This window comes from Neopelma chrysocephalum, unplaced genomic scaffold (genome assembly GCF_003984885.1).
Source record: "Neopelma chrysocephalum unplaced genomic scaffold, ASM398488v2 Primary Assembly neopelma1_70, whole genome shotgun sequence".
NCBI classification, from domain to species: domain Eukaryota; kingdom Metazoa; phylum Chordata; class Aves; order Passeriformes; family Pipridae; genus Neopelma; species Neopelma chrysocephalum.
In genome coordinates this window covers 4,028,192-4,049,344 of record NW_020897730.1, presented here as the reverse complement: position 1 = coordinate 4,049,344, position 21,153 = coordinate 4,028,192, and the positions used below count along the sequence as shown (strand labels likewise).

Genomic DNA, 21,153 nt, shown 5'->3' with positions numbered 1-21,153 from the left:
TGTGTGGATACATATCATGGTAAACAAAAACAAAAAACTGTTAAGAAACTGGAGACCTTCAAGACTTGGGGTTGTTTAAAGAGTTATTTTTGAATAAGCTTGGTCCAAGTAAGTTAATTCAGTTATAAAAGTTGTTGGATTATTTTCAATAAAAACACTCCTTATCTGCCTCAAGACTTTCCACATACAAACAAGATAAAAGATTTAAACAAACAAATAGGAATGAAAAGCTCGGAGACCACTTTGTCCCCCCATTGTGTCCTGAAGTCAGTCTGGAATTGGCCATTGTATTTTACTTCCTGGCTTTCAAAAACCAAAGGACTGTCTTCAAAGTGAAGCTGTAGGGAGCCATAAGGGTGTTTTCGGAAAAGTCATGTATTTTTAAACACTGAGTGGGACTGTCTTCTATTGATCCATTGTCAACAATGCAGGTTGTGAGACTGGTTAAATGAAAATGTGTTTACTGCTTCCCCCTATTGATGCTCTACTGTCATTTCAGCATATAGCTTGACTCAAATTTTTAGCTCTACCATTATCTTTTAATGATTCTATGTTGGCTATCCCTTTTAAATTACATTTTTTCTTCTGTCTTTGATGAAATGCTTGTCCAGAGAAGGGCAATGGAGCTGGGGAAGCATCCGTAGCACAAGTGTGATGAGGAGCAGCTGAGGGAGCTGGGGGAGTTTGGTCAAGAGAGAAAAGGAGGCTCAGGAGAGACCAAACCACTCTCCACAGTTACCTGAAAGGAGGTTGTAGCTGGGGGTGGTCGGTCTCTTCTCCCAGGTAACAAGTGACAGGACAAGGAAATGGCCTCAAGTTGTGCCAGGGGAAGTTTACATCGGATATTAAGAAAAATTTCTTCACAGAAAGTGTGGTGAGGCATTGGAACAGACAGCCCAGGGAATTGGTGGAATCGCCATCCCTGGAAGTGTTCAAAAGGTGTGTGGCGGTGACACTTGGGGACACGGCTCAGTGGTGAACGTGGTGGTGTGAGTTCATGGTTGGACTCAATGATCGTAAGGCCTTTTCCAGCCTTAACGATTCTAAACCGTATTCTCACACTTGTGCTTCAGCCTTGAATTTATCTTTTAAGAAATCAAGCTGATTTTTTTCTTTTTATTTGTTATTAGTAGCAGTCTTTGTCTGCTCTCCTTAGCTATGTCTTGAGTATTTGCTTTTCCAATAGCTTTCACTTATTTGCTACGCCGTCATTCCTGGCTCTTTAGCCCTCCGCACTTTATATATATATATACACATATATGTATTTTCAGTGCACTCTGCTTCTTTCCTTCCTGCGGCACAAACGCGCAGCCCCTGCAGCCCGGTGCGGCCCCCGCAGCGCGGGCACCGAGGGCAGCACGGACGGGCCCGCGGGAAGGCCGCGCCCCGCCCTCGTGCAGCGGCCGCGCGTGCGCGGCGTGGCCGTTGCCATGGCAGCGGGCGGACGCGCGGGCCGGGCCGGCGGACGATGGGGCTGCGGCGGCTCCTGCTGCGCTACTTCCCGCCGGGTGCGGAGCTGCCGGGCCCGGCCGCGGCTATGCCGCCTCGCCGGGGCTGGGCCCGCGCCTGGGGAGGCCGTTGGGTGTCGTGCGTGAGGCCGGGGCGGCGCGGGGTGTGCGGGGTTCCTCCCCCTGCCGGGGCTGGACGCGGGCGGGTCGCGCCCCGCAGGCGGAGGGAGTTGGGGTGCGGCTGTGCTGGCGCGGTGAGGGGCTGCCGGCTGGAAGCAGCTCATCGCGGTTGGAGTTAATGATTTACTGCAAAATCATGGCGCTCTTATTAGCATCACAGTGAGGTGCTTAAAAAGTCAACAATGTATATGTGTTATTATTAAAAGGCCTGTTTAGCAAAAAAAAGTTGCCACTCTCTACAACTCCCTGAAAGGAGATTGTAGGCAGGTGGGGTCAGTCCCTTCTCCCAGGCAACTAGTGGCAGGATGACACAGGCTTAAGCCGTGCCAGAGGAGGTTTAGCTTGGACATTAGGAGGAATTTCCTCACAGAAAGGGTGATTAGACATTGGAATGGGCTGCTCAGGGAGGTAGTGGAGTCACTGTCCCTGGATGTGTTTAAGGAAAGACTGGACATGGTCTGGTTGACCATGGCACTGGTGTTCTTTCACAGGTCCGTAGTTTGTTTGTGGTGGTGTTGGGCCATGGGTTGGACTCAATGATCTCAGAGGTCTTTTCCAACCTAGTCGATTCTGTGATTCTTATTTTTTTTAGTTTATGAATTTCCTGAGCAGAACCACGCTTTGAAAAGTGGTACTGCCACTGTCCTCATCATTTATCCTCAACTTGGGCATGGGACTCAATGAAATTTCAGAAGGGAAACAGGATGGATATGGCCAGCTCAGGAAGTATACTGGAATAAGAGATCTTTCTTTCAAATGAAATCCTTTTCTTATGAACTTCCTAAAATGCAGAGTGACACAGAAATTCTTCTAAATTGTCCTTTCCCACAGAAAACCAAGGAGCAGTAGAGCCCTATAATCATCTGTTTCAAAACAGGAATACTTCAGCTCAGTGAAAGTTGCAGAGGTGCCAGAGTAACCCTAAAAATGGAAAGTGCGTTGTGATTTTTCATACATTACTGTACACAGGCCTTTGCAAATGCTGGAATAAATATAACAGGTTTTGTAAAACATGTTTTCCAGGCGTCTTGGAACAGCAAACTACAGCAAGTATCCTCAGAACAGCTTCCTTAAAAATGCACCTGATGAAATGATGCAAAAAGTTGTTGGAAAAAAGGTTCATTTCCAGAATAGAAAATGCTCATAAATAATATTGTTTAAGTATCTTTTATCCTATAAGCACATCAGAGTTGCTCATCACTGCTTACTCTCAGCAAGAACAGCCAACCTCCCTCCAGTTCCAAAACTGCAAATGTGTCTCCTGAAGTCAGTGGAGCAGTAAAAGTGTTGCTGTCTACAGCACATTATGAAATTCCAGAAGTCTAATTATGACCTGTTTATCACTTTTTTTTGAAGGAATTATTCTGGAATATGTGGAAGGTGGTGAGTCAAAGACCAGACCTATAGATCTTCTTGATCTTAAACCTGAGTAAGTATATTATTTCAGATAACAGTACTCTCTACTGTTTTATAGCATGTTCATATACCACTCTATTGGACTGTTTTAAACATAATTGAGGTCAGCTATTACATAGAGCCTACATGCTCTACTCAGCCAGCTCTGGTAGGAAGAGCTTCAGAAAGATAACAAAAAATGCCACCATTAAGTAAAGTGCCAAAATCCATGGAGTTTATTAGGCAGAAAGGCATGAAGTAATATGATTGTCTTAATACCAACAGTGACATGGAAGAGTCCTTGTATGTAAGCCAAAGCCAGTAGACAATGTAGGCTGCACATGCAAGATGAAAAATCCAAATTTAAAAATTACTAATTTTTGTCTACCTGGAACTGTCCAGGGTAGTACTGTGGATAAAACCTAAGGAGTCACTTTGTGAAAGAAATAAGTTGTCTGGTGAACAGGAGTATAAACACTGAGAGGATACTAATTTATGGAGATGTTAGAGGCCTCCATTTAGAGGACTGATACAGAAAATCCCCTTTAGACTGCAATAATTTACATACAATCAGAAATGCTTGGCTTTCATGCTAGGACTAGTTTTAAGAGCATGTTGGTGCTTTGACTGCTGGGTATTGTCAGCTCTTAGTTTCTCATTCTGCTGGTGGTCAGGAATCAGCAGTTTATCTGATGATATGAAGAGATGATCCAATTCCACAGGCTGGCTGTGAACCACTTCCTGGGGCTCCATGGGCATCAACAGGCTGTGGACCACATCATGGTAGTTATCATAACTAAGAGTTACAGAAACAGGCATAGATCTGTGAAGCCACAGATAGAGATAATTTATTTTGTTACTATTTAATGGGCAATTAATTTGGAATTTATGAAATTCCACTTTATTTAGCTATTTATTCTAAAAGTGACAGATGGGGACACACATCTCCCATGTCTGACCCTCTGTGGAAATCCTTTGGAAAAGTTAATTTCTTGCTAAGCTACAATTTTTAGAAATCAAATTTTTCTGTACAACTTTAGTAAGAGAGGGAAGGAAGCATAAAAACCAAGAAAGATTTGTCCATATTTCTTTAAGGCACTACAGAATGAGATAAACACATAACATTTAATCACTTACTTCAGTTTCTCTGCAAGTAAATAATATTCTTGGGTTTATATTCATTACTATTGCCAGAGGATAAAATCTGGTGAGTTTATGCTTAGTTTTTTGGAAGGGATTTGTTTTAATTCTTTTCTCATAATTAGCACAGATGTCACAGCCTTAGTAGAAGAAATTCGAAAAGGAGAACCTCTCATCACAGCTGCCTGCGTGGAACATGTCATACTTTTAGTACGAAGATTGCAGCAGAAGCTGGGGGAAAAAGAGAATCACAAATTCTCTCTTTTTAAGGTTAGAGGCGTGTTTAAAACAACTTGGAGCATTTTGAGGGGTTTAAGTTGTGGTGCTGTGAGTATGTTTTTCCTGCTGCATATTGTGCTGGAGAGCAAAATTTGGACTTTATGACTGATTTCTTGACTGTTTTCAATCCCCTCTGCGCTGTTCAGAGCAACAGAGCCTGGCCTGGTTTTATCTGCTGGGAATTCCCCCAAAAGGCTGAGAGGTATAACTGTTCCCAGACTGTTTACACAGGCTTATGCACAAGGGTGTGTTTTGAATGGAGAGAAATAAATCTTTTATTTGTCAAGTAAAAATTTGTGTACCAGCAACACCCCTAATTTGTAAATAGACCCCAAGTAAAATAGCTGTTGGGAAAGGACCAAAGTATTTTTGTACCCTTCTCTACTTGTTCTTCATTTTGTGAAAATTATGGGGTTTGTGCTATTATATTGTGGAAGTTTTGGGGCTTTTATGCAGTTGTCATTACTAATCCCGGTTTTCATTACTTTCTGTCATTACTATTTTGTTTGAATATTGATAGTTTGATCTTCAGCTTACAGACAGCACTACAAAAATTATTTCAAACAAGTAAGATTTTTAAGAATAATGATTAAAGAGATCTTTCAGAGCTCCAAATCCAGGATCCATTCTGTCCCCTCACAGTACACAATTTCTTCCTAATATCTAACCTAAATTGCATGTTGCAATCTGAAATAATTAAATGTTGTATCTTTATTGTGTCAGCAGATGGCAATGTGTAGCTGTTAAAAATTGCTGGTCAGTGCTATGTTGTTTATTGTTACTTTAAACTGGGAGACAAAAGGGAGAAATTTTGTTCAGCTAAAAAACCCTTACATGTTCCTAGATATAACTTGGGTTCTTTTGACCACCGGTACACATCTGGTTGAGTTCTGCAAAGATATGTGTATTTAATTTTGAAAACAGAGCTATGTAATAGGGCATCTTAACTTAAAAAAGTTTCTGTTCTCTTTTAAGGGATGGTCTCAACTGAGATAATGCCTTGCTTTTCAAAAGCTTTTAAAATTGTTTGTTCATCATAGAGACTGATAAATTCTCAAATGCTTGTTCAAATTTGAGTGTAAATAATGTATTTGTTCATTGTTGGGTATAGTGCTGTATTTGAGATTCTGTATTTGGAAATAATAGAGGCAGGCAAATCAATCAGTGCTGGCCTGTTTCCTTCACTGGGGTAGTTAGAAGTGTGTGAAAAGAACTTCTGTGATGTTTCAGTTTCACTTAAGGCTTGTGAGTGAAACATGAGTATCAGGTGCTTCTGAGGTGGGTGGGAGTGAGATTTTTTTTTCTTTTCTCCCCAGAAGGTGTTCCATGTGTTTGCATTGTTTGGAAATGAATGTTTTTTCCCTGTTGCACTGGAGCATAATCTGAAACAAGTGTCTAAACTCATTTTTTGTTATTTCCAATAATTGTGGTGATGATGGTGTGTTAGGTATCCCGCAGAGAAACCAGCTTTTGTAACAATTCTCAGGTTTTAAACTATTACATAGCGTGGGATGCTGTAGTGATTTACACATTTTTATTTTAGGTCCTGCTGTAGCAGATTTTGCAGAACTGAGGTATATTTTTTTAATATTATCATTACTGCACCATTTGCACAAGCAATTCTCCCTGACTCAGAGTTATGTGGATGAAGCAATTGCAGCACTGGGCATTGAAAGAACAGAATCAGTCCAATGATCTGAAATTAAATATAAACCTATCTTGTTTTCCTCCCTTTTTTTCATAATTTTTGAATATTTTTGTTCAGAGCTGCCTACATGGAGTCCTAAAAATGTCATGGATCAAATTTCCGTAAATTTCCCTAATTATCCATCCTCATGTGCAGATATTTATATATTGTGGCTGTTTTTAAAAATCAAAATATTTTTTGCATTTCCACATCTTGATTGCTCATTCCCACTGCTGTAGCTGAAAGTACAATTTATGTTACTTTCTCTAGAGAACAGAAATTGTTGTTTCTGTGGCATAAAATATATTTTCTGTTTCTCAGTCCTTCACTTGACCATTTTTATTTCCATTTTGATCAGTCCTTTCTCTTCTGAGCAGAAGATCCATGAGCCTCTTTCATTTTCCTTTTGGAGACAGGCAGTTTGGAAAACTTGAGATAAGGACAATAAGTTGAAGCTCTGGTAACATGTCAGTGATTAAATGGCATTGCTCATAAATCAATTCTTCTTCATTCTCACACTACAGAAAAGACCTAGTGAGCCACTGAGGTATTTGTAACATCCCTTTACTTCCCTGTCAGCAATTGCTGTGATTTCCCAGTTTATGGTTTTATTGTACTTTAGTCTTGAGCAGAGGGCAGGGAATTGTTCAAATGCAAACTGTGTTGTGCAGAATCCAGTTTATTCAAACACCAGCCAGACTGTATTTTTTTTTTGGTCTATTGGCAGTGTCTGAAACTATTTTCACCTATGTTTAATAAACCTCAATATGTATTATTATGGCTATAGAATCATGAAACATATATACACTCTATTTAAAGGACCTTGTAAGCAATTTTAGAAAACAGTGACCTCCATAACCTACACAGCACAGGTAGACATTAAACTTGAAATACTCTCTTTGAATTTTGTCTTGCCGAGCATCTTTGTTATGGTTTTTCACGCCTTGTCATAATCTCATAGGACATAGATGCAGCTTATATCTATTCTTTCTGGTTTTTATAGCAAAATCACATGCTAGCTAGAAGTAGCACATATCCTATAAGACTCAAATACTCAATTCAGTTGGATTTCTTGATTCACTTTATAGGATTTAATATTAGTTGAGATTTCTTTCATCAGTGGTCCCAGCAGGCATGGTCTCCTCACTCATTTGTTTTGCCCTTTCAGCTCTGGTCTAGGGTTACTTTGCTGGACTCAGAGAAGATGAATTAAAACCAAGCATGGGGGAAAAGGCAGTTAACTTAAATAAAATATAAATTTGAAATAATTTTAAATAAATAGTGTATAACATCTTCATTCATAACCTGATAACATATGGGGATTTTTTTAGTTAGGGATTAATGTATAACAGCTGTAACTGGTAGTCTGACAGGAGGAGGAGAAAAAATTAAGCTGTTGAATATTCTGAGCAATTTTTTTGTTTTATTTGCATCGAATGTTTTTCCTTTCCCTGCCCCACTTCTATTTCAGGTGCTTAGAACACATATATTGCCACTGACTAATGTAGCATTCAACAAATCTGGTTCCCGGTAAGTTGTTTTCAAAGTCAAAATACATAATCACTATTTGAAGTTTTGTATTTGTAAATTAAATGGGAATGGAACTTCAGTGCTCTTATTTTGCTGCAAAAAGAATTCAGCTGTGCTGCTTATAACCAGCTTCAGGCACAACTGGGGACTATATTTTTGGCCTCTGTGGGACAAATAATGGGAGATGCAAAAAAGTAGCAGGAGAGATTCAATTTGTGCAATTTTTTTCTTCCAAGGTGATAGTTTGTTGATAATTACCATGTTACAGACAGAAACACCTTTATGGCAATAAACTATCTATTGCTAAAAGCTAAGTGAGTCTTTGACATAAACTCAATTGGGACTTTCAGTATAGTGGAAATATAACTTTCATGTTAATTGATTTCCCTATGGACATGCGTCTTATCATTTTTTCCTTCGTGTCTTGAAAGCAGCAGCTTGCTTTCTAGGTGAAATACATTGAAGATTAGAAGAAAGGTGTTTTTAGGAATAATATGTTTTAAAGAAAAGAAAAAGAACCTCTATGGTCATTAATCTGTATTTTTGAAAGAAAGAGATTTAGGGTCTGAGACAGTGCTAATTGAAATCTGTGCAAATAACTCATTTGACTGTGCATCAGGACCAGTAAGCTATTTACTGTATTCAGAATTTAATTTCTCTTTGCTTTAGCTTTATCACTGGAAGCTATGACAGAACCTGCAAACTATGGGATACAGCATCAGGAGAAGAGCTGCATACACTGGAGGAACACAAAAACGTTGTCTATGCAATAGCTTTCAATAATCCCTATGGGTAAATATATTTCCTCTGAGATACCTCATAATTGCTAATCATGTTATTTTGCAAATACTCTAATATAAAATAGACTATTTCAAACTGAAAGAGTTCAACTTCTGAATTTGTAGAGTTCAACTATAGCTAATCACTGCGGGAAGATACTATTTTATTTGTACATTCAAACATGTTTTCTGCTATAATTTTTTAAAATAAAATTTAGAAATTCTAACCACAAATTTAATTATGTATTCAGTCTTGAAATATATATATATAAGTCAGTTTAATATATTGAAGCACAGATTTATTTCAGTAATACCTACAGGATCAGATTGTGTTCTGAATGTTAATCATTCTTTCTACCTCCACATAATTGTATGTGATGTGAGATATAAGTACTTATGACAACATATATTGCTTCAGTTAAGGAGAAAGAAAAGTTCTGTCACAACAGAACTGGATTTCTCCATTTGGTATTACACATTCATTATTATTTAGGACGTGATTTATAAGTTCACAGCTGTTGAGTAATTTTTATAAAATCCACAGGGGGCCGCTGTGTGAATGTCAGATATGAATCTGTGCACCTTTGTTTTCTCCAATAACTTTGCCCTGGGCTGGGATTGCCACCTGTTAGGTGAAGGGAATTACATGTTAGCTACTTAAGTTTCATTGTCATTTGCTTCCTGAGAAAGCTATCATGTGTGAGAAAACCATTTTGTTTCTCTGCAAAGTAAGATAAATTAACTCCTATTTTTCTATTGAATCATGTTACTTCTTTTACTGTCAGATGTCCTATTTATCAGTTAAGCAATCCACAGTTAACATCAGGAAATAAATGTTAAAGACTTGATCTTACGCTATTGGAAGCTTCATCTCCTTCTTCAATATGAAAAGGAAAACCTAGAACCTGCTTTGTCAATGTCTTATATTCTGATGTTATTCTTCACTTTAAAAAAAAACAGTTAATGAAAATCTTTTGTATACCTTGGAGAAACTAATGACAAAAATCTGTGCAAAGGTCCATAATTAGACTGTAAAAATGGAGAAATAAGATACACACAAGAGAATCTGATCAGAACCTTGAACTACTTTTACATTAAAAATTCATTCAAAAAAGAATTTTTTTTCTGCTAATCTTTAGGTTTTGCTGCAGTGTCCCTTGCTATATTTTCTGGATACCTCAGTTCAGTCTTGCTCTAACTGCAGTTGGTCACACCACTTCCACTGACTTCAGTGAGAGTGGAGTTCGACCTCTGAAATTTGGGTAAACTGCTTATAAAAGGGGTCTATAATGGTTGATAAACAGATGTTATCTGATGAAATGGCGTAACTTTTTAATGCACCTGAAAGTGCAGCAGATAACATCATCCCCAGTCATAAGTTATGAACACTTCTGTGCTCACAGATAAGCACAGTGACTCTCTTAGCAACTAATTGTGTCTGCTAATTTTTTCCCTTAATGTAACTTGTGTCTGTAACATCCTGCTCCAGGATCCTGTAGTGTGGCAGTGTGTGCAAGCTTCCATGGCTGGGTATGTTTCTGTGAGTTCTGCTGTCTTTGGAGTCAGAGGTTTTTTCTAACTAGAAACGATAGGATTTTTTTCCATTTAGTGACAAGATTGCCACTGGATCTTTTGATAAAACCTGCAAACTGTGGAGCACGGAAACAGGAAAATGTTATCATACTTTCAGAGGACATAGTGCAGAAATAGTGAGTAGTGCTGGATATTTCTTATTCCTTTGTTTCCTCACACCATCATTGGTGACTGTGTGTTCCAACTCCCCATGAGCTCCCATTGAAAAGCACAGCTGTTCTGCTCCCCCTGTTCACAGATTTGGATATTGTTAACATTTCTGCACTGCAAGAGAAGATAATCTGACAGTTCTTAAGAGAGAGAATGAACCATCATATACATATAAAAATATAAATATTTTTATTTTTACTTTGTTCCAATTTCTCCCTGATTGCTAAATGTTAAAACATTGAAAAATACCATAGCATTTGGATTTTTCAGTTTACTGTACATATTTATTGCTTGATTACGAATCACATTTTTTTCTAGCTATCTTGCATTGCCTCTCACATTTGCAGAACTAAATACATAAGAACATCATTGCTTGTCTTCTTGTCTTTCACACGGAGATTTGAACTTTATGTGCAGAACCAAGTGGAGTCATAAAGAATGAATTTCTGAAATTTAAACTGTGTTAATTGGGAATATGTGGGTGCTGAAATGTCAAAGATCTATGAAATTAAAACAGTTTAAGCTTCATAATTCTTGGTTTCCTTTCCAATGCACTAGGACCCCTATCAGCAACAGCAATAGCTATATGATCACTATTCAATAAAATATTGCTGGACATTGTTTCTCGAAAAAAAAAAGAATTTAATGTAGATTGTGAGGCCTTAACTAGTGCAAGAAAATGGTGGTTTACCATGGTGGAAGGTGAGGTTTGTTTCAGTGTGCTCTTGATTCTCTGGATACTGTGAAACAGTTATCCCTTACAATGGAGAACATGTTTGCTTATTGAGAAAGGCTGCAGTGATTTTGCTTCCCCAGATCAGTTAGGTAAATGTTTAAAGGCCTCTCAATTTTTTCTGACTTCTGTAGGGGTTAGATTAGACCCAGAGTGTTATGAGTTGTGTCAGCAAGTAATTAGTAGAAGATAATAGCCAGCAGAAAATGATGTGTTTCTCTGAATGAGGCCTGTTTCTGAAAGGCTATTATTGCAGCTGATACATTGCTGGCAAGGGCATGTCTATAGTTATTCAGTATTCAAAAACCGAGCTACTGTTTTTCTTTTTTCATGGCACCTCCTATTCTTTATTTGCAGAACAATCATATTGAATAATTACAGAGAACGGGAGGATGATGACATGATTTTTTAATGTGAAAAATAAGTTTAGCAAGTTGTTGAGCTTTTGTTCTTGCTTTTTCAAAAATAAATATGATGTTGTGGGGACGCCCTTGGCAAATGACATAGATAATAACACCTGAGAGGATGAGTGTGAGTGTACAGAGTGTACAAAAAACTGTTTGAAGGGTCTTTGCCCCAAACTAACTAAGTTAAAGAGGAAGCCTACCAAATCATAGTGTTAGGGAAGACTGTCAGTAGGATTGAACTGTAACTGGAGAATTTCAAAGAGAATTTTGAAATAAAGAAGTTGAATTTTGAAATAAAAAGAAAGAAGTAGAGAAAGATAAAAGAATCAAGACAAATTATAACGGGGTGGGGGAGACACTGGTCTGGAACCAATTGTTATCAGTTGTCAAAACCTACTCTGGTGCTTCCCATAAGTCACCCTGAGCATCTCAATCTCTGTGTAGACCACAGGGAGAATAGCTTGTTTTTTGGAGACACCATTAGGAGTCTGCATCCAGCTAGTGGGTTGTCAGTACGAAGTTCAACGAGAAGGCCCTGTTACCACCATGTAATATGTGCATATATGAACTTGGATGCCTCCTTCCTGGAATGTGGATCAGGAGATAGTGGGAAGTGGCATGAATTCAGCTAAAGCTGGAGCACTCGTGTCCCTTGGGGCAGGTGTGTGGATATTTGGGGGACACATACTCCTAAGAAGGGATGTACTTGTAACCCACACATCCTGTGAGAGATTATGAGTGTGCATGCAAAAGTGTGTGTGTGATTAAAACCTCTTTGGAGTTAGAGGAGGAGGTTTAAAAATTTGCAAGTGTTTATTAAGATTGCATAAGCTTATCTATTTCAATATAGATGCTGATACTGAAGACATAGTTCTCTGCCAGTTAATTATGTGCTGTTAATAAATTAGCAAACTGCTTTAGTCCTGGTTTTCATTAAAACTTTGTGAATTAAATAGTTTTTCCTTGTGACAAAAATGAAACAGGCTCTGAAAACAATACAGGAAAACTTCCAGTAAGTCTTTAGTGTACTGCTGTTGCAAAGCAGCCAAGTAGTCCACTTGATTTGGGTAGTCATCGAGAGCTTTGTGATAGGGACTTGTTGCCCCTCTAGTGAGCTGCTGGAAGAACTCTGTAATTTTTCTGTATGCTATAAAATATTGTCAGACTTTTTTAAAACTATTAATCTTGACCCCTTGTTTTTGGCAAAATATATATAAATAGACTCCCACTTTTTCTATCCAATGTTTTTTGCTACAGGTATGTTTATCATTTAATCTTCAAAGCACATTGGTGGCAACTGGAAGTATGGATACCACTGCCAAATTATGGGACATAGAGAAAGGAGAAGAAGTAGCCACTTTAAGAGTATGTTTGCCATATGTTTTTAAAGGTGTTCCTTGCTTTCTTAGTTTTCCAGCTGAGGTGAATAACATTACAGCAGTTTCAAAACTTGCTTAGTTTCTTTTGCCACATGGTCCCACAGTGACTGCAGTTACAAAACAGAGTAAGAAAACTTGAATGGAATGAGAAAACTGTGGTATTTTATAAAAAGCCCTATTTATCAAAAGACAGATTTTCTCATTTCAGTGACGTTCCTGCTATAGATTAGAATGCCCTCATTAAAACGTGTTGCTATCCTGTAAATTGTGATCTCCTCTGTATGGATCTTCCTGTGAACATCAGCAGAGGACAGGCATCCAGTTACCTCTAGATTGTCATCTCTCTTTGCTCTACATGGCTTGCTGGGATTCCACAGGTTTAGATTGGCCTCTGCTGTTTCAATGCATTTCTCTTGTGTAAATCCTAAATAATATGTAGTGAGTAAGCTTCCTGCTAAAGGGATGTGCTTGCTTTTTTGCAGTTGTTGGGATATTGGCTACTCCAAGTTGGGTAGGTATTTCTGTCAAAATTGTGATATACTGGACAAGGCAGTAAATAAAACGTTGTTGGGTTATAGAAGGATAATGCTACTGAAAAAATCCTACATATTAAACTATATTAATGGTAAAGTCATAATTTGTATTCTTATACTCCTTTTTAAAAATCCTCTCAGGGGCACTCAGCAGAAATTATTACACTCTCTTTCAACACCACTGGAGATAAGATTATCACTGGCTCCTTTGACCATACAGTAGCAGTATGGGATGTTGGCACTGGCAGGTACTAAAGCACTAATAAATATAATTTTACTTTGCATGCTTTCAGGACAAATGCATCAGACAGTGTTGAGCTACAAATTACAGACCACATATTTCATTTAGAGTATATGTTCCTTCATCTTGTCGTTTGTTACCCCTTTGTGCTTCTGAAAAGGAATACTGCTCATGAAATGCTTCAGTATGTGTTTTTTGTTTTAAATTTCCATCTTATGAGTATTAAGGAGGCAGAAGGAATGGACAGATCCTGCGCTTGTTCCTCGTGAATTCTCCAAACGGGAAAATATTTTATCAACATGGAAACTATTGGTTTGAAAGGTGTTGAGAATTTCTAGATGGAACAGACTATTTAAGTAGAAAGAAAGTATATTTTATGTCATAGAAAATTCATCTGGTTACATTGTCTTAAAAAACTACAGAAGTTGCAGTCAGAAAGACTATGAGGAGTCAGAAAGACTATACTTTGCTGTATAAAGTTCCAGGTAGATTTGCAAAAATCTTCCATGTGATGTCATGGGTGCGTGTTTTTCACCATACAAAATATATCAGAAACACTGCTTTCCAAATTTGAGCTTGAACTTGGAGTTTCTTCTAATTTTGCTGGCTGACTCCAATAAGCATATGTGTTCCTCAGTTTTATTCTGGGTGGGTATCCCAATTTGTCCTGAGGGAACTTGATGTAGGGACAAGAAATCTGAACAAGGTTCAATATTTTCTTCATAAAATGTTAAGGTTAAAAAGACAAAAACAAGGAGGAAGGGGGAACCTGCTTTTTTAATACAGGTCTATATTTAATCAGTAATTTCTCCCTGGCAGATACAGTTGGCTGTAGTTCAGTTGAAGGTGTCTGCAAAGCTTCATTTGGCAAATCAACAGCTTGTACCAGGGGTCAGGGTGCTGAGACATAAACAGTTTTTTATTTGTAGTTATGGTCAAATACTAGAGCATCTATATACTAAATTTCACTAGAAACTGAAAACTAAAGAAGTATCATCATGGCTGACGCTGATTTTTTTTTAATAAATAAATGGAAATTTTTTATGGCACTTTACAAGTCTCTTTTTGTGTTCTTTCTAATTGTGTATCTCACAGATAGTGATTTCTGTGAGATGTTCCACACCTTGCTTTTTATTCTGTTTATTGATTGGATCCTTATGTTGAAGCTTGAAGCTCATCCTGACTTTTTTAAAATTGGAAATTAAACCTTTTAAATTTTAATTTAAAACTTTTTTCTTTATTAGGTATTTTGGGCACTAGGTATTACAATAACAGTAGTTAAATAGCAGAGCAAGTAATTTGTTTATAAACGTAAGAAGTTTCCCTCTCTTGTTATCTGCTTGTTGATTTTTGGTTTTACTGTAAGAAGTTCTACACAAATACAACAGTGTGGGCCTCACAGTGTTAGAAAGTAAAATCTGTAAAATAATCTGAGTATAATCAAGTTTTTATTATCATAAACAAATAGAAAATTCATTGCTCAGGAGATTTGCTTTGCTGTTTTTTTTAGCATATATATTAACTTAGCTACCCTTATATATCTTACGCAATGAATAAAAACATTTCAGTCACTTAAACTAATTTAGTTGTTTTCCTAGTCATTAGTTCATCCATTATTTAAAGCGTGTTTCTATTAATGATACAGTGATGTTAGCATTGTGATAATAACCCAATTTACTAATCCTTTAATACCATATATATCTCAATCTTTTTTAGGCTTCCTTGCCTTATAGGCCATTAATTCTTAGGAAGCAATAGCAGCTAATTGTAACCTCTCTGTTCTGATAAAGCTGAAGAATTTAATGTAGCCAGTCTTCTGCAGCAAGTTTAGGATTAATGAGGATTAGAAATCGTATTCCAGTTTGGCCGTCATTTGCCTGTTATTTGGGAACATGCTCACATTAAGCACCTGATTAAGTTCTATTTGATCTTCAGTGGATTTTATAAAAGGTTTAGATTACACAGAGTTTTTTAAAGATGTACTGTTTACAGTTCATTGAAGAAGGATAATGGGATAGTAATGTGGAAAAACTTGCTGTATATGTCGAAGAATACAAAGAATTTGTCTCTGATACCGGAAAGTCGTTGCATTTCATTGAAAATACATTCACTAAAATAGTTTTGAAAGAGAAGGGAGGACTTTTCCATTTTATTCCTTACTGCCTCTTTTTATCAAAGATAGAAAATGGAATTGATGTAGTGGAAGAATCCTAAATGAACTGTACCACTCCATTTAATTGCTTTAATGGATAAAATGGTGAAGACGTGCACCTTAACTATAGCATTTTATAAACTTATTAATAATTTCTATGTATATATCAAAATACACACTATAAATGTAAATTACCTTTTTTTTCTGTAGGAGGTTACTTACTTTAATAGGTCACCGAGGAGAGATTAGCAGTGCCCAGTTCAGCTGGGACTGTTCTCTCATTGTCACTGGATCAATGGACAAAACATGCATGGTAAGAATGTTGAGTATATACTGAATGCAGCTACTTGACATATAAAAATATATATATATTTTAAATAAAAGAGCATTATTTTAAACTAGTACATATAATTAAAAATTTACAACTAAATGTATGCTTATTCATTTCAGTGAAGTCCAGTTAAGTCTTGTTTAATCAATACACTGAAATAAAAAAATATATAGGACTTTATTAAACTAACTAACCAGTGACTATTGATTTATATCCAGTTTTTGTGTTAATACATGTCAGATATCAGAAAGGGCCTCTATTGCATTATCAAACAACTAGGTAACTATCAAGTAAACTAGTCAAAGTAAGCAAATAAATTACCCCTATTTATCTGTGCAGCTGTGGAATGCTGTGACTGGGACACATCTGGCAACTCTGGCAGGTCACAGGGACGAGATCTTGGATGTCTGCTTTGATTACACCGGACAGCGCATTGCAACTGCCTCTGCCGATGGTGAGTGCAGTGACTGGGCTGCTGCAAGAATTCAGCTGTGGCGATGGTTTTGCTCTGAGTGTAGCTTGATGGAAGAGGAATATTTGGTTCAGAACTATAGGTCAAGCAATGTTTGTTGTATTATAGAAAGTTTGGCATTAAACTTAAGCAGTTTTCTCCAGTGAAAATGTTCTTATTTTCATACTTTAATCAACTCAGTGTGTCTTTCCCCTTTAACTTCAAACTTGGAAGGAAATATTTCACTTGTGGCTGGAAATATGTTTTAAATGTGTAGGTAAATAGCTTTTGAGGGGATTGATTTTTATGACTCAAATTTAGGCTTAAATGAAAATAGTTGGAATTTTACTGGTGGATTTACTACCAGGCTTTCCAAATGCACAGGAAGAGAATACTCAATACAGAGGTAGTGAAAGAAGCAATTCTGGTTTGTTATTGGTATGCAGAAGTTTTACATGCTCATTATTTTTTTAGGAATTGCAATAAATAGTTTTTTGTATTTACCTGCTCAGTTATTTATATTACAGTGCATAATGACAATACCATATTATTTTTACATATATAAGGGCTTTGATTTGCACTTCCAGAAACAGGATACCAGACTGAATGCGGGGCATTATTTTGGATATGTTTTGCTGTAGTTGCTATATTCAGACAAAAGACAATGTAAAAAGTTTCCTGAAATTTAATCAATAGCTTATTAAGTATAATGAATAGCTTATTTAATAAAATGAGTATCTGAAATATAACAAAAGCTTTCTAGATACAGTGTACATGCTTTCTGAAATTACAGACTTCAGTAGTCTGTGTTCTATGTGGACATCTGTATTTGCATTTTAGAAGTTTTCCAGGAGAATCCATTTCTGGTCAGGAAAGGAAGTCAGGCTTTTCCAAACAGATTACAGATCCTTTTTAATAGACTTTACCCTTGGAGGAAGCTCTATGAAGATTGCCTTCTATTTCTTTTGAAATGAAACCTGAGGATGAGTTCCTTCTGACCTCATTGAAATGTTCTTATTGAAATGCATGCTTAAGCATAACAGTCACATATGGCTCCCCATCTACTGCAACAGGATCAGCAAGAGTCTATGATGCACAAACAAAAAAGTGCATTGCAAAGCTAGAAGGTCATGGAAGTGAAATTTCCAAGGTAAGTTGTCTGTGGTTTGCACCTTTTTTTATTTCACTATGTGTGACATCCAATCCACCAGTTACTCCATGACACAGAAATACTGTTAAAGGATGTGGGAATATAGTAATTATTTAAAATTGAGAGGTCTGGCTAAGAAGTTAGCTTTACTAAAAGAACATTCCTTTTGGCTAAAAGCTATCAGTCAGTGACTGTTTACCAATTCCCCACTTCTGAGGTAAGATAGCACTGGGCTTGCTACTCCTATAGGCTCCAAGAGCTACCTCTCTACATTGTCATGTTATTTACTATTTTATTCCTTAGAATTCTGGCAGCTACTTAAGAAGTCCATCCCTCCCAGGGACGAATATCTGACTTTTTTAACATTGAAATGACTTGTTTTCCTTAGCTTTTTCTTTTTGCTGAAACAGTTTACAGGTTGGGTCACCCCAATCACTTGGCAGGGAATGGGGGAGCAGAGAGGGAGATGCTGTCCAAGTGTTCTCTCAATATGATCATAGTTAATAGACCTTCTGTCTGACCTGTCCTAAATTGTACCTGTGTTATTACACCCTTGGAGTCCCAGATTCTCTGACAGAATAAGCACCATGTTTTTACTCTCTTGTTGACATCTTAAGGCTATTGTCTCTGAGGCTCTTACCATCACCCTTGTTCCTTACATCTACCAGATATGTTCCTGCTTACTCTTTTTCATTTCTCTGCACACCTGATTTATGGAATGGCAAAAAATATTTCTGTGGATAAATACATGGAGAGTCTTATTTTCAAAAGTGCTTAAGGGACTTGGAAGCATAAAGCCTTTTTCAAAAATCACTTGGTCATGAGGAGTGTGCTCATGTGCTTTGCTGGAAGTCTTATCTGGCTCAATTTTGAACACCAAAGTTCTGTTCCAAATATATTTAGTTGCTTCCAACATTGTACATATTTTTCAAACTTTGTTATTTATTACTTGCAAATTTTTGTTATTCTTTCAAATTGATAGTTCTCACTAGCTTCAAAGCTAAGTCAGTACTGCTTTCTTTGGATGTATTTTGAAATTGAAACATTAGTATTTTGAAACTAGGATGGTTCTTAGTGAACAGAACCCACTTCATTTTATTGTTTTGTCTATTATAATCACTCTGCTGAGAGAATATTCAGTTCAGAAAGGCTGGTATTTCCTCATTTACTATAGTCACTGCAGTATTTCACACTCAGATCCACTGGGTACAGTCGGGATACCTGCTGACGTGTGAGTGGGTTAAAGACAGCTTCCATCATAGTCCTTAGTGCCAACAGGATTTCTTTGCTGGAAGTGAGAATCTGCTCATCTGGGAGCATGTTGAAAAGTCCATGTATTTCTGCAGATATTCTGGGTAGCTGTGACCACTTGGGAAGGGTATTACTTGGAAATTGGATTTCTAGGGAACAGATATTTTGCCCTCAGTGATTAAGCAATTTTGCAATATATAATAAACTGGTATTGTCTGGTTAGTGCTAGAAAAATATACCCGATTATCTGGAAATGCATGCAGTTTTGGCAATGAATGTTTAACAAATACGAAGACATACTATAAAATGAATTGCTTTCAGTGCAAATTCTGATACTACAGAGATGTATGTTATTTAATGTAGAACTCTATAAAATATGTATAATTTTACATTGGAATAATGATAATATTTAAATAAAGTCACTACAGTTGTGGATCAGTTGTCATTTTGGGGCTTGGTATTCTGAAGTTTTGATCCTATAGTAAGGTCATTATTTATAGACCTTTGTAAATCCACAGTTTTCAGCCAGAGAAGTTTGCCAACGTGACTCTAGTGGAATACTATCCTTAATTTTAGCTGAAAAGCTGAATGCAAGAGTTTTTCATTTCCATTTTCATCTTTTAATCACTAGATACACTTCTTTCTCTAGGCGTATTAACTTGCTAAGTAACAAAACTCATTTCTGTATTTTTAAAGGTATGTTTCAACCCTAAAGGCAACTTTATACTGACGGCCAGTTCTGACAAAACAGCTCGACTCTGGGATGCTGCTACTGGACACTGCCTTCAGATATTAGAGGGTCATACTGATGAGATATTCTCCTGTGCTTTCAACTACAAAGGGGATACAATTATTACAGGTAACTAATATATTTTTTAATTTCTTTTTGAGAGACATTTGAAATCTTGTTATGGGAAAAAAAAATAGTTTGAAAACTTTCCTAGGGCCATGTGCCAAATGCAGATACCAGCAGTGGCTTACAATATAGTAAAGAAAATCTAGAAACTCACTTTAGAACTGAGGTTTAAGTGAAAATGGCCATGAACAAATTCGTGTAAAGGCATGGGCATACCCTCCCATCTCTCCTATGGCCTATACTAGCACCATAAGCCATTTTCTCACAGTGCATTGCTATGAAGGAGGTGTGGATAAACAAAAGGCAAAGGTCTATAAATGGGAGCACACCTTTTGTGCATTTGGCACTGAACTCTGGTCAGGTGTCCTTCATTTCAGGAAAAAGTCATGGGAGCAGGAAATGACATGAACAGTCAGGTTGCTTCAGTCATTTGAGTGAACAACCAAAATATGGGATGCAGGATGACCTCAGCTAAAAATATTGCTCTAGACCTTGCTGCCTGTTGCCAGTCATGGATAGGAAAATATTTATGTGGTTCCTCAGCATTCTGGGTACATTGTTGATGTCGGTGATAACAAAAATGGATAGACTGTGATACAGATAAATGATTCCTTCACAATGTGTGTCTGTTACTAGGGAGCAAGGATAACTCCTGTTGCATATGGCACTGACTGAAGAAAAGGAAGGATACAGTTCAGTACCTGACTGCTTTGTAGTTCCAGAGACAATAAACTCAGGCTTGGAGATCTGTTTTCTTTTACTCTCTTTGTTCACCTTCTGCTGAATTAGAACAGTTACCAAGATTTGATAGGTTTGACTTAGAAGTCTGTTAGATATGGAATCATGGAATCACAGAAGTTGGAAGGGACTGCTGGAGATCTTCTAGTACAACACCCCTGCCCTACTCAGCGCCCTGTCAACCAAGCAGGCTGCCCGGGACTGACATGGTGTTGAAGTCTCCAAGGATGGAGGCTCCACAGTTTCTCTAGATAACAGTGGAATAGTTTCTTGTATTTCAGTTTGTGCATGTTGCCTCTTCACTAAGCACCAGAAGAGTCTGGTCTGTTATCTCAGTCACCTGAGAGAAATTATTGGTATAAATGAATGCATTTGGATGGCTCTGTTTCTTTAGGTGTCATTTTTAACTTGTAACCATTTTAATAAAAAAGAAATACAGCATTATAATACAGGTGTGAAAGGAGTGTTGGTGTACACTTGCTTGGAGTACTTTTGTATTATTTTTTTGTGTGTGTAATAAAATACTGAGTTAAAATAACCAGTTTGCTACTTGCAATACAATGTCCCATTAATATTTCTGGAGAAAACCAGCAACTATTTGGGAACTGCATTGCTCTCAACTTATTGCATGCATGCTGTAATTAAACTCCCCACTCATACTTGCCCAAACCTTTCCGTGCCTTTCTGCTCAACCCTCATTCTCGCATTTTGACCTGAGATAAAGGAAAACTATTATCAGTGGTGACTCCA

At 37.3% G+C, this 21,153-nt stretch overlaps 1 protein-coding gene across 3 annotated transcripts; it reads left to right on the top strand.

Annotated features, from left to right (window-relative positions):
* The first annotated feature begins 1,436 nt into the window (after window positions 1–1,436).
* On the top strand, window positions 1,437–20,938 carry DAW1 (dynein assembly factor with WD repeats 1). 3 transcript variants are annotated; one of them, XM_027686261.1, is made up of 13 exons: window positions 1,437–1,508; window positions 2,985–3,057; window positions 4,289–4,433; window positions 7,601–7,659; window positions 8,329–8,451; window positions 10,048–10,147; window positions 12,579–12,686; window positions 13,375–13,481; window positions 15,837–15,939; window positions 16,297–16,411; window positions 17,482–17,558; window positions 19,506–19,668; window positions 20,302–20,938. In XM_027686261.1, the coding sequence occupies exons 1-13, from the start codon at window positions 1,469–1,471 to the stop codon at window positions 20,334–20,336; spliced, it is 1,248 nt and encodes a 415-aa protein (XP_027542062.1). In that variant the 5' UTR covers window positions 1,437–1,468; the 3' UTR covers window positions 20,337–20,938. The 3 variants fall into 3 exon arrangements, with proteins under 3 accessions (XP_027542062.1, XP_027542064.1, XP_027542063.1); XM_027686262.1 differs by lacking the exon at window positions 1,437–1,508 and adding an exon at window positions 2,012–2,562; XM_027686263.1 differs by lacking the exons at window positions 17,482–17,558; window positions 19,506–19,668; window positions 20,302–20,938 and adding an exon at window positions 17,249–17,474.
* The last annotated feature ends 215 nt before the right edge of the window (window positions 20,939–21,153 follow it).

Coding starts and splice junctions, on each gene's coding strand:
- DAW1 (XM_027686261.1), top strand. CDS start 1,469: ATGGGGCTGCGGCGGCTCCTGCTGCGCTACTTCCCGCCGG. Junction 10,148..12,578: donor GAGGACATAGTGCAGAAATA/GTGAGTAGTGCT, acceptor TTTTTGCTACAG/GTATGTTTATCATTTAATCT. Junction 17,559..19,505: donor ATGGAAGTGAAATTTCCAAG/GTAAGTTGTCTG, acceptor GTATTTTTAAAG/GTATGTTTCAACCCTAAAGG.